Raw genomic sequence first — 23,370 nt, 5'->3', positions numbered from 1 at the left:
GCAGGTTAAGCCTCAGTTTGCACCAGCAGAAAAATATTTGACATCCACACAAAACCAGGGAAAGTCTCACAGATGGTTTTGTAACTGGTTTTAGAGCTGCTTCAAATACACGTGCTAAGAGGCAGAGCAGCAGTGCTGGTGGATGGCTGGCAAGCAGGACATCAGCAAAGGAGTCGAGGCCCTCACAGACATATATCCAGGCTCCAAAATACTTCAGCAACCATCAAATATTTTCTAAGCTTAGCGGTTGGACTCTGCAACCCTTACGGCAGCCAAGTCATTAATACCTCTTCCCTTGGGCAGCACAGCTGATCTCAGACAGGGCTTGCCAGCAGCATTAAGCAGACTTATTTAAGGAGAGGACAGCCCACTCAGTTACACTTTTCAGACTCCCGTTTTTGCTTCAAGGTTCTCCAAGCTCTTTCTCCAGCTGGGAAGTGTTAGCATCTCTGATTCACAGTGAAGAAATGCAGTCACAAACATGCTTTAACAGTTTTTCCCACCGTGTCACCCAGTCCCTGGCTCCTTGTCCTCTCCCCAACCTCTGCAGTCCTGTCCCTCCAAATTTGGTCTGATATATGAGTCTTCTTGGTCCAGGATTCACCCCAAGGGACACAAGAAAGTTGTTGGCCTGTTTGCTCCTATCTAAAGCCACAGAAGCCAGGTGACTTAAAGGTTTCAAACCTCTTGATTTGAGAGGTCCAGTAAAAGAAAAGGAGGCTGAGGGGAGACCTTCTCGCTTTCTACAACTACCTGAAAGGAGGGTGTAGCAAGGTGGGGGTTGGTCTCTTCTCCCATGTAACGAGTGATAGGACGAGAGAAAATGGCCTCAAGTTGTGCCAGGGGAGGTTTAGATTGGATATCAGGAACAATTTCTTCACGGAAAGGGTTATCAAGCACTGGAACAGGCTGCCCAGGGCAGTGGTGGAGTCCCCATCCCTGGAGGGATTTAAAAGATGACTAGATGTGGTGCTGAGGGACATGGGTTAGCGGTGGGCTTGGCAGTTCTGGGTTAACAGCTGGACTTGATGATCTTAAAGGTCTCTTCAACTAAAATGATTCTATGATTCTATGATTCTATTGCAAACATTAGTATGGAGCACAAGCAGAGCAGATTTGTAAATGCACGGAGGGGCTTAACGACCCAGGAAAGAAACTCCAGTGGGAACCTCACAGCTTAAATCTAAAGGCTGCTCTTTGAATGCGCAGAGGCCTTCAGGCTAAACAAAAAAAACAAAGCCAGATTTGGGCACAGCCCTTCTCCCTGTGCAGTACTCCACAGGGAGCTTTGCAGGTCTAGGCAAAAGAGATCCCAACTAAAATGAAGGTCTTGTCCCTCTGCACGTTCGGTTTGGGAGTATGAGAGCAGTGCAAGGTCAAGCAATGATGCTGAGGGTACTGGTGTAAAGAGGAATTAGGGCAGAGTAAGGTAGGATCAGTCTCCCTGCAATGACATTTCTGTCTGTGTTCCTCTTGGCCCGTCCTTGTCCTGCAAAGGAACAACAGCAGGGATCCTCCAGCAAAGGAGGCTTGAGTACAAAGGAAAGCCAGAGCCATCCCATGTCCCGAGCCCTGACTGCCTTGAGATTGTGGGGCAGCAAAGCGCTCTGGTGTTTCTCCATATTCCCTTTGCTCAGGCTTGAACTTGCCTCTTACTTGAAAGAGCTAATTAAGGGAGGAAATCAAAGCCCAGAGAAGAGGCTGTTACAGCAGCTCGGGTGCAGTGCCGGCTGTAGTGCTGGTTTCTGTGCCTGGTATCAAAGCCAGACGGATGCCGGCGGGGCTGGCGCAGATTTCTGCAGCGACACTGTAGTGGACCGACAGAATAAACTAAGACAATTTCTTAAGACTTTAGGTCAGGTAGACCAGCCTCTTCCCTAATCCTGCCCTTAAATCTTGCAGCATTTAATCCTTGATCTGCAGCCAGGCCTTAATTTTTCAGTGCAGAGGCAATGAAGAGCTGGCTGGAAACTGGAATATGAAGGACTTCAATGGTTAATGACCAGTGCTTCTCAGCCTTAGAAGAAATGAAGCCCTGGCTTCACAAAGCTCCCTGGACAAATCCTGCTTCGACTCCAGCCCAGGGAAATAAAATTACACTAGCAGACACAGAAACCAGCACAAGCCGTTGACATTATCTAGGTCTTGTTTTGGTTTAGGTTTGAGCCATGACTGCACAAGAAAATGTGATTTCACCCCTAACAAATTGCACAGTGAAGTAACTACAACAGGCTAATTCCTCCTAAACATTTCAAGGCCCCTTGGCTTAGTTCACCAGCATACATGGCATGCCTGGGGAGGGCAGAAAGTGATACCTTCCTCAGTTTGTCCCTGAGCAAACTGAGGTACGAACTGGTTAAATTAGGTGGTGTGGTGAGCTGAAGGCAGAGCCAGGACTGGGACAAGGCAGTCTCAGTTCCTTGGCCCCTGCTGTAACTGTTGAGTCACGCTCTAAGATCTGTGAGTACATGGGGAGGTTGAGGTGGGGTGCGTAGGGGCTTCACTTACCGCACTGCTACAGGGAATGTCCTTGACTTTGAGCCAGGCCAGATCTAACGTCCCCTCTCCCCTGTAGCAGGACTGCAGTCTGTCCTTGATGCGATCGTTGATCTTTTTCAGGACAAAGATGCAAAGAGCAGACTCATCCAAGGACTTCATCTTCCTTTTCTGCCCCTTGGAGAAGACTGTGTAGAGGATATCATCCTCAGGACCAACACCCAAAGACCTCGCTAAGATGGCTCCAGCCTTGGACAAGTAGGCTGCCTGGAGCAACCGGTATTCCACCCCGTTCTTCTCACAGCCAATGGGTACCTCAACATAGGAGTTAAAGGCTGTGTCCTCCTTACAAAGCCGGACCAGCTTGGAGGTATAAACCTGCTCCTTTGTGGTGGAGCCAGGTGGTGAGATCATCTCAGGCTGCAGAGTCAGAAAATAGACAAAGTTACCACTGCTGAAGCCATAGATGTAGTAGATATCAAAGTCAGGGATGATGGTAAAGGTGTCTGAGGGGATCTTGATCATAGAGGCCACAAACTCATCATGAAAGACATATGCAAACATCCCATCTGCCTCGGAATTCTTGGTGAGCTTTCTGCTGGAAATAGTGGGGAAATATTCAGGTTTGCCATCCACGGCAGTGGCGATGAACAGCTTGTCATCCATGTTGCTGTAAGAAACAATGACTCCAAAAACAGAGCCACTCTCATTCACCCCAGAGAGATAATGCTCCTTCTTGTGGAAGGGCTCTCCCAGCTTGAAGAGGTCATCCAGCCTCAAAAGCTTGCAGATGCCCTGGTAAAGACTCCCACAGGCTATCAATCGATTCTCCTTGTAGTCTATGAGGAGCATTTTGTTTATGTTGTTAGTGGGTGTCAAGGGTTCGTTGCAGGTTTGGACTATCCTGGGAGGATAACACTTGGGATTATCTTCATCAGGACCAGTCTGGTGGGTCACCAGGACCTTTAGGTCACTGGAGAGTTTGTAGATCCTGTTGACAGCTCCCAAGTAAATGTGCCCAGTTCTTTCGTCAACCACCAAGTGGTTGAAGTTTCCCTCTGCTTGGTCTCCAGTGAAAGAGATGAAGGGCCTCTTTGGATGGAGTGGCTGCTGCCTACCAAGAGGCGACACTGTGGTGGACAGCAGGAGGTGAGAAACCAGGCAAGTCCATTTCCACACGGCCGGTGACATGATTAGAAAGGTTTGTATTCCCAAGGGAACGAGGATTAAAAGCTGTAAGAGTCTTCAAAACACCAATTCCTTGACAAATTTTGTCCTACAAGCAAAGACAAAAGCAAAGAAAAGTACATTACTATGGAGTATTCCTTCCTCCTCCCTCCTTCACAACCATGCCATCATCAGAGCGTATTTAATTGCTAATCCTCCCTTTCTCGTCTCTGAGCTCTCTACTTAAAACCACCACAAAGGGAGCCCTCCTGAAAGAAAAGATGCTGGTAGAAAGAGCAGAAATCACACAGCAGAATAATAAATCAGCACCCTTTTACTCTCCATTACACACACACGTGCCCCATGGTGCAGCACAAAAATTCACTGGAAGCCGGAGCAATGCAGAAGGCTAATGGCAGAAACATCAAGCAGTATTGCTGTCTGCACTGCCAACTTTGTCCCAGTTCTGTGTTTGCTACGTAAGAAGACAGGACTGGAGAAGGATTATTATCCTGCTCGTCTGGATGAGGGATTGAAGCCTAGAGAAGGTCAGGGACCTGCCTACAGAGACAGGTCCAGATGGATGCTGAGCTCTTTTGCAACTCTCGAAGTCTGCCAGGAGGAAGCCAGCTCTGCTCTGACATTAATATACTTTAAGGGAGATCTCGGTCCAGAATGGGCCTATTTGAACAGGCTCTCTGTGGCTTCCAGATCAAAGCTGCCTCATGCTGGTCCAGCTTGGAGTACAGACACAGGAGTTGTGGTGTGCCAGCCTTCACAGCCACATCGACAAAGGGCATGCAGCCAAACATGGAGCAAACTGAGCATCAGGTCTCCTCCCTCCCCTGGTTTCTCACCACAAGATCACTCTCCACCCACTGCACAGCCAAGAAAACATTATCTAAAAGAGAGATACAGTTCCCCTGGGCATCTCAATTGACTGAGGAGGAAGGCGTTGCCTGACTACTAGCAGTAATAAAGTCTAAAGGATCATGAAGTAGGAAAACTAACAACCCAGGGACCAGCCTGGTGACTTTCCAAAGAGAGGGAAGAGGGCTTCCTTGTGCCACTCAGTCTTTGAAAATCTCCCATGTTTTAACCAGGGTGGTGGGAGCAGTATGGGGTTCAAAGAGCTTCTGTAATTTTGTGAGCACATCACCAAGCCCCATCTTCATGCCATGGAAATGCATCTTCCTACTCAACACGTCCATCTGCTCCCCGTTCCTTCACTTCTTTATGTCTGCTTCTGTACCAAGAACAGCTTTGGCCCTTTATGGCCCCGCAGATCATGTGGGAGATGGAGTCCTATCAGCTCAGGCCTCACAAGCCAAGCTCCTTGATGAGTACTGACTGCACAACCCTTGTTACTGGTGTCCAGGCTGAGGCACACAAGTCTTTCCTCCCTCCACCCCTCTTTAACATCCAGATTAGAATTTCACAAAACTGTTCTTGATTTTAAAAAGGACACAAGCCAAACCCCAACTCCATTCCTGCAGGCCAGTGTCCTATCACCTCTCTCACAGAGTGACTTTGCTGAAATCAGGGGTGTAACTAGCTGAGCAAAGGTGGTGACAGCCAGCCCCACACAAGTAGGAGGCAAGATAAAAATCACTGTTTGCAGATCCCAGCAGGGAGGAAGATGTGGCAGTGACACGGGTATGGATTTGCAGCTTTTTCAAATCTGTGCAACTCCGCTAACACCAGTGGAATTGAAAAATTTACTTCAATAAATAATAAAGAGAATAAATCCTGTCTTCTTTTGACCTGTAGACCGATTAGATCTGATAGTGGAAAGGGTAAGTCTGGGACTGTAGAGCATCCACCACTTTTGTGCCATCCCAAATACTTCAAAATTCTCACAGTAGCCAGAATTTCAAAGCTGTTGCGTGATCACCTTCACCTCCCACTGCCCTCCCTACTGCAGCAGCCGCAGGCATTGGATAGATGACGGACAAAGGTCATTTCACATTTACTTTAGGCATGTTTACCCTGTTCAGCTTTGCCTTTCTGGTCAAGCAAATATTTAATAAAATCAAGCTTATACTGCAGAGTTTGCAAGACTGTCTTGCGAGCAGGAGAGGATTCGCTCTGCAGGGATACGCAGGCTGGTCACGTAGGCTTTTAATAACCTTTATTATGATAGATAGAGCGGCGATGGGATGAGCTCTCCCCACACAACCATTCCTCTTTCAAAAGACGCCATCCTTGAGAGAGCAGCAGAAGAGGGAAGCTGTCCCTGTTTGAGTCCTCTGTTCAGAAACATCACGTGTCGACCCTGAACACCGGCTCCCATCACTTATGAGTTATGATCCATATTTCTAACAGACACTGGTTTGATCGGGCACTAGACAGATCTAGGAAGAAATTATTCTTTTCAAGTACTCAAAAGATATCTATTTTACCCCTATATTTTACTGTATTTTGCTCCTCTTAACCCTGCGGAGCCAGCACAGCTTCAGGACAGGGAAATGGGAACTGCCATGACCCAGAGACTGAAGAGGTAACGAGCAACCCCTCTTCCACAACAGAAGCCATCTGCCCATAGTTCATCACAACACCCAAGAGTAGAGTTGCAACAACAGGAGGAAATCTGCCCATTAAAATAAGTGGTCAACACAACATAAAAAGAGATATGCTCCAGACATGAAATCTTTGAGACCCAAGCAAGAGGGACTCGTGACTGACTTTGAGGTGAGACTGTCACTTGTAGAGGGAGGTGGTGGCAAGGGGAACCTTCCTCCAGGCAAAGACAGCAAATGTGATCTGGAAACCAGAGACACCCCAATGAAAAATTCCACGAAGGCTGGATGAGGAGTCCCTTTTGCAGCAGACAAGGGCGCTTCAAAAATAGTGAACCTCATGGGGAAAGATGCTCACCTGCAGAGGAAAGAGCCTCAACAGTCTGCCAGCACCGATAGCCACCAAACAAGTACAGGAACAGCCTTTTGGGACAAAGCAGGCAGAGCAGGAGCCTCGGGCTATCTTGCCATCTTCCATCAGCCATCTGAGTGACCCTAGGAGCAGGATTTTCTCTCTGTACACTGTTGGCACTCACTCCTCCTCTCCCATCTGCTCATGTTGTTTGCCCTGCACCCTCTGTCCTGGAGTCCCAATAAGTACTTGAGCCTCTAATGACTACAATTTATAATTTGGCTTATTTAATAAATAACAGCAGAGGGCAGAGGCAAGGAGGACTGCTTGTTTAGCTTGCAGAATAGAGCAGGTTTTGTACTACGCCTTAGAGGTTGAATCAAGGAGAAGGGGGTTATGCATGTCTTTTGATTACCCATGTCTGGATAGCAGAAATCATAGCAGCTGGGAAGACAAGTAATGCAGTGCCGTAGACATACCCAGTCTCTTAGGCTGCTCGGTCTACAAGAGAGTAATTATTTCATAAGAAAAAAGTAAATAAACAAAAAGCCACAGTGAGCAGGCAGTGAGGTCTGGGCTTAGGCTTGAGCTGGGTATTTCCAAAACAAACCCAAACTGCCTTCCCACAATGATCAGGCTCACTCGCCTTTTCCCCCAGAGACATGGTGAGCAGTGATGCCGTGACCCACCATGTAGGGCTCCCGTGTGAGACCAGACTGTCCTTCTATGTGGCTCCTGCCACAACAGCCTCTTCACCAGCACATTCAAGGTCCCTGGGAAGGTCACACAGCCTCTACAGCCCCAGGGATCTGTAGGGAAAGACCTCTTGGTAGAAAGCCGCCCTTCTTTGTCTTCCTCTGTCAGGAACAGCTGTCTCTCTGCTCTGCCGCACCCTTCAAATGCAGTGGCTGTGCTGAGGGGATGCCACAGGTCATAACAATACTCTAAAAGCTTTTCTTTAAGACTGGATCTCTTGGGTGAGCCTTTTCATCACCTTCCAGCATAAAAAAGCTGAGACTCTGCCTACCTCCTTCACAGTTAGGCTGTGATGTTACACAACCTTCATGACATCCATCAATCCCAAAGGAAGATATCATTCATCTTTCCAGAAGTAGAGCTACGCCAGATTTAAACCTAGCCTGGACATGAAATTGGAGCAGAGGAAGCCTTCTCGCACATCCAGCTGTTTCAGACAGGGTTCCACTGATGGTCAGAGGAAGGTCTCAGAGTCAGCTCCCACGTAAGGTCTCACACCACAGTCCTGCCTGTGGAACTAGGGTGTCTACTCTATGTCTTTCAAATAGCATATTGCCCATAAGACTACTTAAATTCACACAATTTCCTTCAAGGACTCGTTTCCTCCTGAAGGACAGCAAGTTATGATGCTACTATACAGCATGGTTACTTGTTTACTGTTGTTGACCATTTCCTGCAAAGGTTAGAGATCACTGAGTTGGAGAATGAAGCTTGCTTCTCCTCTGGGCTCTCCAGGAAACGAACCCAAGACTCTACAACATGCAACCCTATGGTCAAGAGATGGGGTCCTGGACAAGAAAAGTTTGGACGCAAAAAAGCCTAAGAGGAAGAAACATTCTTAACTTCTCTTAACTCAGATTGTGGCTGTTATTAGATGGGAAACCTAGGGAATGTTGAATACGTTCTCAAAACACAGCAGCTTTCAAGGGGAGAAAGTCAAGAAAGATGTGCTATGGCTGAGGAAGTAGGAATAAATCAGGAATAAAGAAGACACAAAGGACTGGTCTGTGAATTGAGAGGGAGGGAAGGACTTGGGAGGAAGTGTACAGGGAGAGGAGAAAGAGAGAGCTGGAGCATTCAGTTTTGTTTGACAATCTCACAAAAGCCATGGTCATGTCCCTGTACTGGAGACTAGCCCAAATCCAACCCCACTGCAATGAGAGCTCCTGAAAGGAACATGTCACTGGGTGACCATGGGAGATGACAGCATCTCCCCATTTGGCTCGCACACACACAACCCTCCTGCCATCAAAGGTGGCAGACAGACTCAAATCACCAGGTCCACTGTCACAGCCACTTGTTGACAGCAGGGACACTGCAAGGTCAGCAGCAAGAGGAGTCATGCGTGACAGCCTGGCTGCAAAGAGCCATGGAAGCAAACCCGCCCTGGGTCCAGCTCCATCCAGGGGTTCAGAGCAAAAGTACATGTTAAAATCTAGAACAGGACCAAAACATGCTGAAAAACAGCACTGGGTGGGAAAAAATCCACCACCTCCTCCTGTAGAGCAGATCTGACACTACCCCAGGGTCCTGGTGGCTGGTGGGATGGGCTCAGTGAGTCCTCCACCAGGCAGGACCTGGATGGGAAGAACCCAACAGCACTCAGGGCTTCTGGGCAATGCCAATGGTATGGGCTGGGTGGTTAATGAAGCCCAGTGTTAATCAGGCGGCACGCTCCTCTGTTTACTTCTGCTCCTCTCAGGCATGGCTATTCATTTCCCGGGATGCGGGAGGCCGTGCACAGATGCTGACGAGGCAGACGCCCAGCGACGGAGCCAGCACACAGCGATTCAGCACCAAGTGCAGCTACACAATCCCCTTAATCTCAGCTAAATATTCTTTTTCCTGGCTTCCTTTAATAAACCCTGATTACCATGGATAGAAGCTTTTCTTTGGGAGACGACATGGCGAGAAAACTCATACAGAGACATTGTCGACCGCTCCCCCAACAAAGACCAGCTTCTAACTTCAGTAAATCCTTTCTCCCTGAACTTCCAACCTGTCCAATGACTGACAGAAACTGAAGACAAATCTCTCTTTGAGTGCATCCCATGTCAGACTATCTTTTCTTCGGAGCTCGCTGCAATGAACAGATCCCAGTGCAAGCTGCAGCTTGTCCCAAATAAAGAGATTAATTTCAGGAGTGGTTTGTTTGCAAGGCACTTAAGCTAAGGATGGACAACAAGGCCTTCCCTCATCGCACGGATTATTCTAATCAGGCACTCAGATGGTGCCCACCACCTTGTTACCTGTGCATCTGCCAAAAGAGTATTAAGTGATGGGATTAACACTTGCCGTGAGTAGGACTTTCTTCCTTTTTTTTCCTGATTCCCTTGTGTGATAAAACTGCATGTGGATGGTGTCTCTGCCTGCATTTGAGACTTCATTTCCTATCAGCAAAAGCAAGTCAGAGTTGTGCTCCTTTGTGCTTGGGAAGGAGAGCAGAGAGGTTTATAATGGTTTCTCTGTTCCTCCAGGAATTTACTACACAGAGACTCAAAGGAAAGAACACAAATATCCAGTGCCACAAAAAGAAGAAATGGTCATGGAAATGACCTACAAATCCAGAGACCGGGGTTAAACTGTCTTTTCTGGAGCAGACTCACCCATGAGACTCCATGGCTGAGTATCACCCTCCACGACGCAGGTGACAGTATTTCCCAGTCTTCTGAAAGTATTCTGAGGATAAATCTATGAAAATTATTCCTTATCACAGTAACTGGGGAAATGTAAACCCCCAGATAAACAAACTATTGTAGCAAGAGCACTCAAAAGCACACAAGGTCATTGATTTTAAGCAAACCATGTCACAACTGTGCCTAACTTTGTTGATCTTACTTCAAGGAATGTGTGTAGGAGACCATATAGGTCCAAAGCACTGAGAAAAGTGAAGAATTGCCAAAAACCCAAGTGTCAGGTTGACTTCTGTTTCAAAGTCTCATCTTGTCCCTGAACAAAGCCGTCGTACACTCCTGAGACTATATTCTCCCCACAAAATATTTCTTTACTGTATTTCACTGAAATGCAGCTCTCATGGGGTTGGCAGTGGCAAGTTGGTCAAGAAATTAAAAGTCTCTTCACAGGTTAAGGAGACCCTGATCAGCTCTAGACACAAAGAGGAATAAACACAGCCTGTGCTCTTAAAGGAATGATGAATATTGAAATGAAAATGAACTAAGTTTCACCCCAGCAGGTCTCCCCAGCTTGTATATCCATTACAGCATTTTAGGACAGCCTTGAGGAGAATGGCATTTCCTTCCTCAGAAGTCAAGTTTATGCTCACAAATGCCCTCACAGTTTTGGGGGCTCTGGAGAGTACCCAAACAACATCTTTAAATTTTCTGGACCTGGTTCATATGGGAGCCCTAAAACACCAGTTTGATGCTCAAACAGCAAGGAAGGGGCTCTGACCCAGGTTTCTCTGTGAGTCAGCAGGCAGATATTTTCTTGTTGGCTGAGACTGAATAGCACAGTTGATGTTGCATTGAATGCCAGGGGGTGGATGTTTCCCCCTGCTTTGCAGTCTCAGGAAGATCTATGAGCCACAAGTCCTGTCTCAAGTCTTGTAATTAGCACTGTATAAATCCATGAAGAGCCAAATCTTGTAAGACAGAGACCGTACTTCAGCTGTCTTCTGAAAGCCTGGCACAGAGAGTAAGTCCATATTCACAGTGACTTTGTGATCACTGGCTATTTCACTCTCAAGTTCTACATAAGACACCAGCAAGGATAAAACATGGGACTTAAAGGAAAAAACAAAAACTTTAGACCTTGATCTACTGGTTATTGGAGCACTGAAATCCATATTTGGAGGTGGGGAAACCACTTGCAAAGAAGCCAGGAGAGAATCCTCAGTCTTCAAAGTCTGAGATTTCACTACGTATTTCACTACAAAAGGCAGCTGGAGCAGAACAGCCTGAGAGACACAGGGTAAAAGCAATGGGACTGGGAAAATCAGAGATGATACCGGGATGGGGAATAAGGTTTGGAAATAAAGCTTCAGAGGGATGTAGAGTGGTGGATTTGCTGCATAGGATCAGGTTATCTGCAAACGAGAAGAGCTACAGTTACCGGTGACCAGTAGTTCAGAGAGTATGGGAAGTTCTCTCAGATGAAGAGTGTGTAACTAGCCAGCCCATTGTGATTAACGCAGAGCACGACTGTGTACTCACACAGATCTGGGATCCTCTAGAATAAGGACCATCAATTCTGCAGCCCTACCAAACCTTACAGTCAGAAATAGGCTGAACACACAGCAGGAGTGGGAACATAAAGAAAACGCCGTTAACAACACTATACTACTGGGAGGAAAGAGACAGATAGACATGTGGTTTCTCTTCAGTGATTCAGGGTTTGCAGCAGAGGCGAAAACGGAGTCTCCCTTTATGCTTTGTTCAGCATAAAATTTCCTCCTTTCATTTATGGCAGGTATCCAACCTGTCTTGGAGCAGCAACCACTAGGCATGGATGGAGCCAGTGAAAAGCTCTGACACAGCAAATCCTTCATCTTCAGCTTCCCACGTGAGTGGCTGAAGAGAGCAGATGAGCGAGTACAGTCCCGTAAAACAGGGATGGCTGGACCATCTCAAACCTTAGCCAGATCTTGAGTCCAACACACACATTATCACTAGCAGGAAGGAGTAGTGCTGACTGGCATTTGCTCTCCCAAACCTAAAGGAAAGCTTCAGTTTACTGCAACCATTGGCAATATTTTTATAGTGACATCTGTACTGGAGATTATGGAAAAAAAAATATTAGACATCTCCTTTTTTCATTTTTTTCTGCACTTACTAATTCTGATCAAATTCCTAAATGCTTCTGGGTGGGTCTCTATGCACCCATGAACCTCCTGGGCAGATACATGCCATTTATTTTAGCATTCTGCCTTTTATGTGACAGCTCTTCCAGCCACTGGCCTCTGTCTTTCAGCCCTTGAGCAGGTCAGAGGAGGGACAGTCTTTTTCCATGTTTCTGTAGCACCTAGGGCAATTAGGTCCCAATCTGGTTAGGTCATAACTTGCACGTGTTAGCTGAAGTAATCTATTTCTGCTGACTCCTTGGGCTTGAAAAGAGATCTTTAAGAGATGTCAGAAGACTGAGAAGTCCATACTGCTGCCCCAGAGTGCACCAGCCCCAAATTCCAGGCATCTTCTGCAGATATGAGATTGCTACAGAGCACAACCTCTTCTTTACAAATAAAACAATGCAGCACAAAATAGACATTTTTTAACAGTACTAATCTACTGCATGCCTTAACTTGGCTTTCCTTTACAAATATAATTAAAACTGCATTAAAATTGTTTATGACTTTTAACGATTCTGGCATAAAAGTACTTTTTGTCAAGTTCAGAATGAAGCAGGGCTCAATGCAGCTGCTGTGCTCAGAGTAAGATTCCCCCTAAGAAAAAATACCCAAGATCAGACCAAACAAAAGATGTCCTCCTCAGAGTGCTTTGGCTAAAACCTTCTGTCCCCACTTGACTTGGATTTTTTTTAACAGGCTGAAGGGTGGTTGAGATGCCACCTGATCCAAAAGTCAAATGAAGCAACAGGACTCTGATGGAGAGCCCCGTGCTTGCACTGGCAGAGACATCCAGCTGAGACACAATTTCAAGCCCAGCAGCAGCAAAGGGGACTGACTACTCATTCCGCCGATAGCTGTAATGAGGCAGTGTGGGCAGAGCCCTGATAAGCAGCAGCTTTGCAAGCGTTTCAGGGTGGGGAAGAAAGGAAAAAGCAGTCTGACATCTATCCCACCACAGCCCCATGATGCCCCATTTTACAGACAACACAGGAATCACAGAATCATAGAATGGTTTGGGTTGGAAGGGAGCTTAAAGATCACCTAGTTCCAACCCCCCTGCCATGGGCAGGGACACCTTCCACTAGACCAGGTTGCTCAAGGCCCATCCAGCCTGGCCTTGAACACTGTCAGGGAGGGGGCAGCCACAGCTTCTCTGGGCAACCTGGGCCAGGGTCTCACCACCCTCACAGCAAAGAATTTCTTCCTAATATCTAATCCAAATCTCCCCTCTTTCAGTTTAAAACCGTTCCCCCTCGTCCTGTCACTCCATGCCCTTGTCAAAAGCCCCTCTTCAGCCTTCCTACAGCCCCTTCAGGTACTGGAAGGCTGCTAGAAGATCTCCCCGGACACTTCTCTTCTCCAGGCAGGACAACCCCAACTCTCCCAGCCTGTCTCCATAGCAGAGGTGCTCCAGCCCTCTGAGCATCTTTGTGGCCTCCTCTGGACTCTCTCCAACAGCTTCTTCAGTCCTTCTCATGTTGGGGGCCCCAGAGCTGGACTCAGCACTGCAGGTGGGGTCTCACGAGAGCAAGGAAGACCACAACAGGCACTTTCAGCAGAGAAGCAACAGCAAAACTCAACCCCCCGCCTTCCAAAAAAATACTTGGATAAACTATTACTAATTTACTATTCATTTTCTCTTCCAGTGACTTTGTCACGGCAAGGCAGAGGACAAGCCTAGCTGCTGCCAACACATACAAAGGCCAATGGGAAGTTATTCTTAGAGCCCTGCCCGGCTGTTGCTGCAGGATAACTAGCTCCAAATCATGCCTGACAGCCTCAAGATAGTGCTGAGCTAGACAGGCCACCTAGGGCCAGGATCAGATACAGACAAGAGACAGAATTGTGCTAATATGGGTAAAAAGGGAATCACATGCTATGTTGGTTAACAGGAAGATTAGAAGAGAGCTGGTGTTGTATACACACATAAAGGCTGCATTTGCAAGGAGATACACAAATCTGTCCTGTACAGCACGCAGACACATTTATTTTTGCACAAAATTATGCAATTCATGTACTCCCAGTGCAAGGCAGTGTGTGCATACGTAATTACACCGAGCATTAGCAGCAACACCTATAGCTCAGGTTGTCTGACATGTTCTGTGCTAAGACTTGGTTTTAAGGTCCTCATTACTCTGACAGACCTGAACCGCTCAGGGGACAATATCCTCAGCTCGGCGTCTGCCTCGGGCTAAGATCGCCGTAGAAAGTTGCATTCAGAATGGCTTGGGCAACTCTGAGAACTAAATTAGGAGAAAAGTTTTTGCAAGTTATTGGTTATAATTTTTTTTTTCTGTGGTTGACCTTGGTTATATTCATTCCACTGTCTTACTGAGAAGCTTCCATGCTTTGGAGCAGGTAGTAAGAACAGGGAAGGCCCTCCCCTGCTGTCATGGGGATCTTCTGGCCATGCTTGAAAGTCTGTCTAAATTTGACCAAGTTACAGCATCTAATAATACATACACGGCAAGTAAAGATTTTTCCTTTTCACTGCTCCGAGGATGGATCAGACAGCACTTGGGCTATCACCACAGGATGAGTAAAACATGCCCAACATCAGGGATGAAGGGACTAAGCAGGTTTTCCCCACGTTTATTCGCTGTGTCAGCTGGAGGCTGCTGTGGTGCCAAGCACTGCTGCTGAGGAGAACTCTTCTGGGCTCCCTCATGGACTTACGCTGCAGCTCAGCTTAATTAACCCAAGTGGAAAGCAAAAGAGGAGGATGCTCTGACACAAGGAAGGGAAGGCTGGAAAGCAAAGGAGAGAGAGAAAACTGGGCAGAGATGATTTAGGAAAAGGGATATGAGCAGAGACTGGGAAATATGGGCAGGTTGCAGACTTGCAAGTTCTGTAACCACTGAAACATCCCCTCCTCATGAATGGGGCATTGATCCCACAGCTCCTGATTGCCCTAAGATGGGTTTCCTCCAGCTGCTGACAAATCTGGAGGTCAAATCAGTTACACAAGGTTAAAGTTCTGGGGAAAAATTTCCACTTTTGCCTTGCTCAAAAATGCATTTCAAAACAAAAAAAAAATGCAACTGCAGAAAGGAAAAGAAGGGGAAAAAAAGCAGGTTGTTGCTGAACTGCTGCAGACTTATCCAGCATCTTCCCTAACCCTTGTGTGTGCATTGAGAAGAGGCTGCAGGAAGTCTTCCTGAGCAAAGGACAACACTATCCCCTTCTAATCCCTTCCCAACACCAATATTTAATGTCAAGCCTGGAGTGAGTTACCAAATTGTGAGACTTAATAGAATCAGGAGCAGCAGCCCTTATTTACAGACTATTCCTATACAGGTTAAAACCACATGAATGTCATGGGATGATGGGGTGGCGCAGAGCCTGATGACATGAGTCTGCTGTTACTTCACCATCCCACCATAGCTCACACCAGTACATCACACCTTGTCCTGAAGGGCCTTTCCAGCTCCCCCCAGTAAAATAACACATTGCAAGGGCAACCAGCATCTCTAATCAAAATGCTCCTCCTAAGAGCAGGTCCCCACCTCCAGAGGGTTCAGTGTAGAAACACCCCAGGGAGACAGAGGTCCAGGGAGGTGAAGACTTGGCCAAGGTCACACAGAGTCAGCGTGGCTGAGACCGATACAGCCCATGTGTTTAATCCTCAGCTCAGTGCCACAGCAACGAGACAACTGCTCTGCAGAGCCACGCGTGCAGCACCAGGGGAACCTCCTTGAGAGCTGATTTTCTCTATTATCACCTCCTTTGGTGCATGTTTTAGGAACACACACACTCACCCTAATGGCTCCAGAGCGGTAAATTCCCATCAGTCTTAAACCCATCCACTCCGCCAGCACTTTGCCAGCATCAGCAGAAAAGGTGCATTATACACTCGAGTGTCGTTGTTGAAGCTACTTTAAATAGTTCAGTGGTCACCATGCTCAGCTGAGAGTCTGCACGGATGAGTCCAGGGTGCCCTGAAATGATACAGCGCGGATCCTGCTGCTGGCACCCAGCCTGGTGAGCCCAGGGGAGGAAGGGAGGAGGTGTCTGCTCCGGCTACTCCGCTGCTAAAGCTTTGTGCAATTTATACGTGCGCTTCCCCACGCTGACAAACTTCGAGAGGAGACGCTGTCAGGCTGCCATCAGCAACGGCACTTTGTAGACAGCTTGCTGCTGCTGCAAAGCACACCTGCAAAAGGCAAAACCCCTCTTCCCCTTCCATAAATAACTTCCCTGGGCCAGACACTCAGACGTGGGTGGAAGCTGCAGGTGCTCTGCACTTTGCAGGATCTGACCTTTCATTTGCACGAACAAATGCCCGGTGCTATCAACAAATCAACAAATCACTCTAGAGCAGTCACAAGGAGGGTGATGCAATTGTTTTAGCTATTTGCACAGCCTCATAATTGCAGATCCATCATCACAAAGCATTAGCTGTGTTAGGATAGGTGTTACAGAGAAAACCCAGTATCAGAAACAGGCATATGAGCCTGTTCAGTCTGCAAAAGATGTTTTATGGGCTTGCAATAACCAGTGGTTTCAGATGTGGGTTGTACTACCCAGAAGAACATTACTTGTTTGCTTAGAGTCAGCTGCAAGCAAAAAGTCACCCCAAACTATAATTTAATCCAGAACCAAACACCACCTGCTTTGTTCATCTCTGCTCACACAGTCTAAAGGCACCTGTGTCTGAGACGAGGGGCACTTTTAATGTGGGGGCGTGGGAAGGTCATCTCTGTTCATAAAATCCTGCTCATTAGAAATGGAGACCTTGATAACACAGGTTGTAAGACCTGAAGAAATGCTACAAAACAGATGCACAGGTGCTGAAAGAGTAAGCCCCGCAGAGGACTGTTTTCCACATGCCCTCCACACCCCCGAGCTGCATTGCAGGGGACAAGCCTGCCCTCATTTTCCCACCGTCTCCATCTCTCCACTCATACCTCTTTCCAAAACAGGAATTATTGATCTCTTCTCTCATCCCACGGGATCCCACAGCTGCACGTTGAGTGCTGCACAAGTCTCAAATACAGTAAAAAGCACACAAGCCTGTGCCCATACAACCCTGCCCTTCAGGGATGCAGTCACAACTGCTTCAACTCAGACATAGCCTCAAGTTTCACCAGGGGAGGTTCAGGTTGGACATTAGGAAGCATTTCTTCTCGGAAAGGGTCATTAGCCATTGGAAGGGGCTGCCCAGGGAGGTGGTGGAGTCACCATCTCTGGAGGTGTTTAAAAAAGACTGGACATGGCACTTAGTGCCATGGTCTGGTTGACAAGGTGGTGTCAGGGCAATGGTTGGACTCAATGATCCCAGAGGTCTCTTCCAACCTGATTGATTGATTGATTGATTGATTGATTGATTGATTGATTGATTGACTCGAGGCAGGAGCACCTCCCCTGTTCATGGGGAGCATCATCTGTGCTCCAGTCCCTGGGGACCTCGAGTAAGGGGATGGAGCACGTAGTGCCTTGCCCTGGCTCCTACACGGCTGGGACACGCAGCTTGGGGACGGCTGGGGAGACTTGGGTGGCTGCAAAGGGATTTTAATGCCATGAGGCATGCACTCAGATGGGAGGTTGGGCTGAAATTTGCCCTTGCTTCAAAAGTTAGAGGCTGTAAATCTTTTGCTTTGACTAGAGGAAAAAGGTGAGGGGAGGAGAGGAAGGGAAATGAAGTTTGAGTTGTTCGTGGTGGAGTTCGTGTGAATGCAGCACCAGTTTGTACTAGTGCCGTTGAGCTTATCAGGACAGACCTGGGGAGGGCATCCAGGTGCCACTTCTGGGCTTATTTATTTTTATTTACTTAGTAAAACAAAAGCATAGTGATAAGTTGAGTCACAAGCTTCTCCAAAAAGCAGCAAGCCCATCAAGCAACTCCCTTTGCCAGCCTGACCCTTGCTAGGTCAGTGTCAGCAAACACCCTCAGGAAACACAGGACTTGTCGTATGGACCAAACCACGCTCCAGCAAGTCCATGGCCATGGCTCAGTACCACGGGGCCCATCAAACTCCGAATTGTCCTCTGCGGTAAATAGGAAACCCCCATCTGCTCCCTGCAGAAGGGAGCCCACAGCTCGCAGCTCTGGTCCTGCCAGACGCTGGAGAGCCGGGATAAAAACTGTAGGCAGCGTACACAGGTGTAAAAATGCTATCACAATTCAATGGGTTATTAATAACAAGATATTTCTCCTCTGCGGCCGTCTGCATCCCATACACCTCCACAAATCCGGCACTTTCCTCTCCCAGTTACAACGCTCGCTCTCTCATTCAGTACAAATAATTCCCTTTTTCCCTTTGCCTTCAAGTCATGCACGAAGGCAGCGCGCAACAGGCAGTTTCTCTGGTACGGTCCATGCAGACTAACATTGTGCCAAGCACCATGAACTCAGAACAGAGGTTTTTCTACCAAGGTGCCAGAAATAATACAAATAAACTCTTCTTCTCTCCCTGGCTTTATATCTACAGCTCCCACACATCACTACCAGCGGGGCTTTAAAACTAAAACAGACTGGGCCTACGTGGCTTGAATTTATTCTGGAAATTTATCTCTTCTTGCTGAAAGCTCTGTGTTTGCTTGATATTCCTGCCTTCCAAGTCCTACAAGTGCCACATGTTGCACAGCTGGATTCTTGACAGAGAAAGAAAACAGGAGGGAAGAGAGAACAGATTTTATATATATATATATATATATATACACACCAATGCAATGGCCAAGGTCTTCAAAAGTCGCCTGTGAACTTCAGCAAAGTAGCTTCAGATATCTCCAAGGGACCTATGCACAGGAAACATAGAGCTCTTGAGGTTCCAAAAATCTGCTCTTCAGAGGCAGGAGAGGAAGGAAAAGGAAACGGGGGGCTCCAAAGGACTTGCAGCTCTGAAGATGCTCAAGAGCAGCTCTTGCAGGAAAGGATTTGCAGAAAAAGGTGTATTGGGGAAAGCTGGAGATAAGACAGCCGTGAGGAAGAAGGATAGATCTGTGTGGCAGTAAGGGAAATGCTGACTACTTTAAATTCTCAAACTTGCTGGAGTGTGACTATTAAAATAATAATGTGTTTGTCTACCTCCAGGAGAACTGGTTCACCCTCAGCAGCTGTGACAGGGGAATATCCCCAGGCTCCAGCACAGCTAATGTTCCCACACAGACATGGGCAGCAGCATCCACTTCCAGCGTGCCAAGCCAACTATAAAGCAAGACAAGCTAAGGGGAAGAAAGCCTGTTCATCTTGAGCAGAGTTTTTAAAAAATCACACCAAAGGAGAAAATGAAGAAAGTGTTATTTCCTGTGAAATGAAGTATTGCACTCTGCAACAGGAGGGGAAAAAAAAATCAAAAACAAAGCAAACTAGAGATTCGGTTCATAAATACAGGAGAAGGTCAGCTTCCTCCTCACCAATAACTCAGTCCCGCAGGAATCAAGCCTGGTATTTGATATAGGGCAGATATTTGATTCCTTCCTCTGCGTGGGATGGCTGACACACGCATCCTCCACCCCTCCATCCACCCTCCCCACCCCATAACAGATCTCCATGGGCTGGTTTAGGTCCCTTCTGCCGACCACCCTGCTTCAGCAGCAGCATAAAACAGTTTAAAATCTGCTCTGTCTTAACACTGAGCTGAGGAAGGGATTATTTTTTCTGTGTTTGAGAATAGGCAGTTGCTGTAAAATCTTCTGCCTCAGCCCAGCAGCAACGAGACTTTGGAAGAGGCTAATTATGGGTGGCGAAGTAAGTCACCCACTGGCAGAGAGCAGTGAAGAGGCAGGAGAGCACAAACCTGCACCTGGAGACCTTTTTCTTATTACAAAATAAAGCTGATTCTGCTGCCTGTGTTACCGGGGAAGGAGAAGCAAGACAAGAGAGAATACAACCACCAAATGAAACTGCTGCATGGAAGGGGCCATGTTTTTCTCCTCCAACTCACTACTGCATGTCTGAGGAGCACAGTCTTCAAGCATCACCCTGTAACTTCTGCATATCCTTCTGCAGGTATGGAGAAGCCTCAAAATTATCCTACACACACACACATACCCAAAAGGAGGGGAGGCAGAGCAGGAAAGCAGAATGCATGGACACATAGGCTGCTGTTGAGGGAAAATGTGGCTTGATGCACCCCACGCATCGACCAGTGGGAGCCACAGCCACGTCTGCGTGAGCACAAGTGCGTGCGTGACCAAGGACTGAGAAAGCAGATTGTCACCAAGCCGCAATCTGCTCGGGATCTCCTCCGGGCTCATGGCACCTTGTGCTGCCCCACTTGAGTGCTCGTGGCCAAGCTCCAGCCAAGCCACTTGGAGTGACAAGAAGTGGTGCACAGCCTTCATCCCCTACCCGTGGCAAGGCCCTCAGTGACCCCTTTACAATCAGCAGAGCCTGGACCAGCACCTTCTGAAAAGCATTAAAGTAACCAAGTTCACAGGAAGCCCAGTTCCCAGACACAGAGGTTTTTCCAACATTACACCATTTATTCCCAGTTCTGCAGTGGAGCAAAACCTCCAACTTTTTCCTCCCTTCCCTCTCCTCCCTTCAAGCTAGGAAAAAAACCTCCCCAACCAGCGCCTGATCAAGGGATGCTGGAGGAAAAAGCAGAACTGGACTTGCCCTAAATCCCTCCTAAAATCTGTCTGTGCAGCAAGGCCGCTTTTCCTTCTCCAGAAATCTCATCCTGGACCTGCAAGACCTTTCCTGAACTGTGGGCAAAATTAGCAACTATCTGTGAAAAGCACAGGGTGAACAGATTGGCATTTTCTAACCACGTGTATATGGCATTTCTGTGCATAAATGTGCATATAAATGTGTATTTTTATGTATATGTATAAAACATACACACAGAGATATATATATATTTATATAGAGAGAGAGAGAGATGTATGCATGTAGTTGTATTTCAGGAAAAAGGGACCCCAACTTCAACTACAAATGAATGAGAGAGCTGGGCACGTGCTGGTAGTACGATGCAACCCAAATCTCTTTCTTACGCTGTAGGACAATCAAGACTTCTTCTCTGAAATGAATGCAAAAAAGGGCCCAAACAGCTGGAAAAAGGGTGATGCATGTGAGAAACTGCCTTTTCTCTGGCTCGTGCATAACAGAGAGTGTGTGTGTACACGTGTGTGAGCTGCAGATGAGTCAAAGTCTGAGGGCTGCCTTGTGTCACCCATTGACTGTGCCAATGACAGCAGTTCCTGACAGCTTTTAATAACACCACTTAAAGACTCTGGAGCAGGGGGGCAGGCGAGGGGGGAGGTGAGTCCTTCTCCTGTAGGCTGGTGCACAAGCCATCCCGCATCCTTGCCAAAATGTCTTACAGACACCTGCTGATCATAGAATCACAGGATGATTTGGGTTGGAAGCGACCTTAAAGACCATCTAGTTCCAACCCCCCTGACACAGGCAGGGACACCTTCCACTAGACCAGGTTGCTCCAAGCCCCATCCAACCTGGCCTTGAACACCGCCAGGGAGGGGGCAGCCACAGCTTCTCTGGGCAACCTGGGCCTGTGTCTCACCACCCTCACAGTAAAGAATTTCTTCCTAGTATCTAACCTAAATCTCCCCTCTTTCAGTTTAAAACCGTTCCCCCTCGTGCTGTCACTACTTGCCCTTGTAAAAAGTCCCTCTCCAGCTTTCCTGCAGCCCCTTCAGGTACTGGAAGGTGCTAGAAGGTCTCCCCGGAGCCTTCTCTTCTCAGGCTGAACAACCTCAACTCCCTCAGCCTGTCTCCATAGCAGAGGTGCTTCAGCCCTCTGAGCATCTTCATGGCCTCCTCTGGACTCGCTCCAACAGCTCCATGTCCTTCTTATGTTGGGGGCCCCAGAGCTGGACGCAGCACTGCAGGGGGGGGTCTCAGGAGAGCAGAGCAGAGGGGCAGAATCCTCTCCCTCGCCCTGCTGGCCAAGCTGCTGGGATGCAGCCCAGGATACCGTTGGCTTTCTGGGCTGCCAGCGCACATTGCTGGCTCATGGTGAACTTCTCATCAACCATCACCCCCAAGTCCTTCTCCTCAGGGCTCCTCTCAATCCATTCTCCAGTTATGATGGCTCTGTAATTGCAGGCCACACTGCGATGTGTTATCCTAAGAGGTAACAGAGAGTAAAGCCAGGAGAACAACCTTGGGTACATGGGAGCAAAGCGGTGGGTACCACAGCTGGGAGAACACAGGGACATGCTGGGGTGAGGTAGCGGTGGACCAGGTGGTGTCTTGGAGGGACTCAGCCCTACCACACTTCCCAGGGGAGCACAAGGTACTTTCATGTGTTCACACTGCAAACACCCAGGTTTACACTGGGAAGCAACCAAGAAACAAGGAGTTATCTCTATTTCCATGCAGAACAGGTAAAAGAGAGAGAAATAAGTACAGACAAGCAGGTCACAATGAGAAGACACAAGCCCTGCTGCCCGCCTGCGCCTGGGTTCCCTAGTGTGAAGGTGGGAAATAAGTCCCTACCAAATCTCACGGGTGCTGGAAAGCTCAGACGTGTGAAGATGCTAAAACTCCTCAGCTTAATCCAGATTTGGAAAGCTTTGGGAAGAGCTTCGGAGAGCATCATGTTCTGATTATTTACTTCTCCAAGCTAAGGAGAGACCCACTTCACACACCACATCCTGGCAAGGTGGAAAAATCAGGCATGTAAAATAAGAAGGAAATGGAAATCCACTTGATAGCTCCTTCCCCTTCCTAATGGGTAATTCTTACTTAATTATGCCCACTTGCCATTTCCTTTTCCTGCTTTCTTTGAGATATTATGCAGAGAGAAATTTGTCCTAAAAGTTGTTACTTTCATTCAGAGGCATCCCTTTGAGATGTTGCTTTGCTAAGGCAGGCAAGGGCAGCAACCCCATTATAAGGGAGGAAAAAAAACCCTCCTGAATGGCTCTGACAGGCGCCGGTTTTAGCATCCAGCTCCTGCTGCTTGTGGCTTGCCTGTCTCCCCTCTCTTCTCCATCCTCCACCCAGGCAGAGGGGTGCAGCTCCAAGGATGCCCCATGCCTCCTGCCCTCACTGAGCCAAGGTGAGAAGCTCCTGGTCTCTTGGAGCCACCACAGAGGTCAGGCAGGGAAAGATGGAGGCTGCAAAGATGTTCTGAGTCCAGCAGCCAAAATGACTCTGCTCTTGGCAGGGATTTGGAGAGAAACTCGAGACCTGATGGTCTCAAGGCTGTCGGGGTCCAAGGGGGCAACCCACACCAGTGTCAAGTCCATGCCGTCCCTTGGATGACTTCTTTCCAAATGCATCAGTGTCACAACCCAGTATCCAAGCAGTTGGCTGCAGCTCAGGGTAGAGAAAAGGGGTCACAGAAGCAAAACACGACCCC

The 23,370-nt window shown here is 47.8% G+C and overlaps 1 protein-coding gene across 1 annotated transcript in view; it reads right to left on the bottom strand.

Moving 5' to 3' along the window:
- Window positions 1-23,370, bottom strand: part of PLXNA4 (plexin A4) — a 511,402-nt gene that overhangs the window by 477,665 nt on the left and 10,367 nt on the right. Inside the window, exon 2 of the mRNA XM_068400326.1 lies at window positions 2,509-3,772. Coding sequence (XP_068256427.1) covers window positions 2,509-3,687 — 1,179 coding nt within the window. The 5' untranslated portion in view covers window positions 3,688-3,772. The remainder of the gene's footprint in view (window positions 1-2,508; window positions 3,773-23,370) is intronic.

This window comes from Nyctibius grandis, chromosome 5 (genome assembly GCF_013368605.1).
Source record: "Nyctibius grandis isolate bNycGra1 chromosome 5, bNycGra1.pri, whole genome shotgun sequence".
Lineage (NCBI taxonomy): Eukaryota > Metazoa > Chordata > Aves > Nyctibiiformes > Nyctibiidae > Nyctibius > Nyctibius grandis.
The sequence above is the reverse complement of the archived record's forward strand: the minus strand, read 5'-3'. Positions and strand labels throughout refer to the sequence as shown.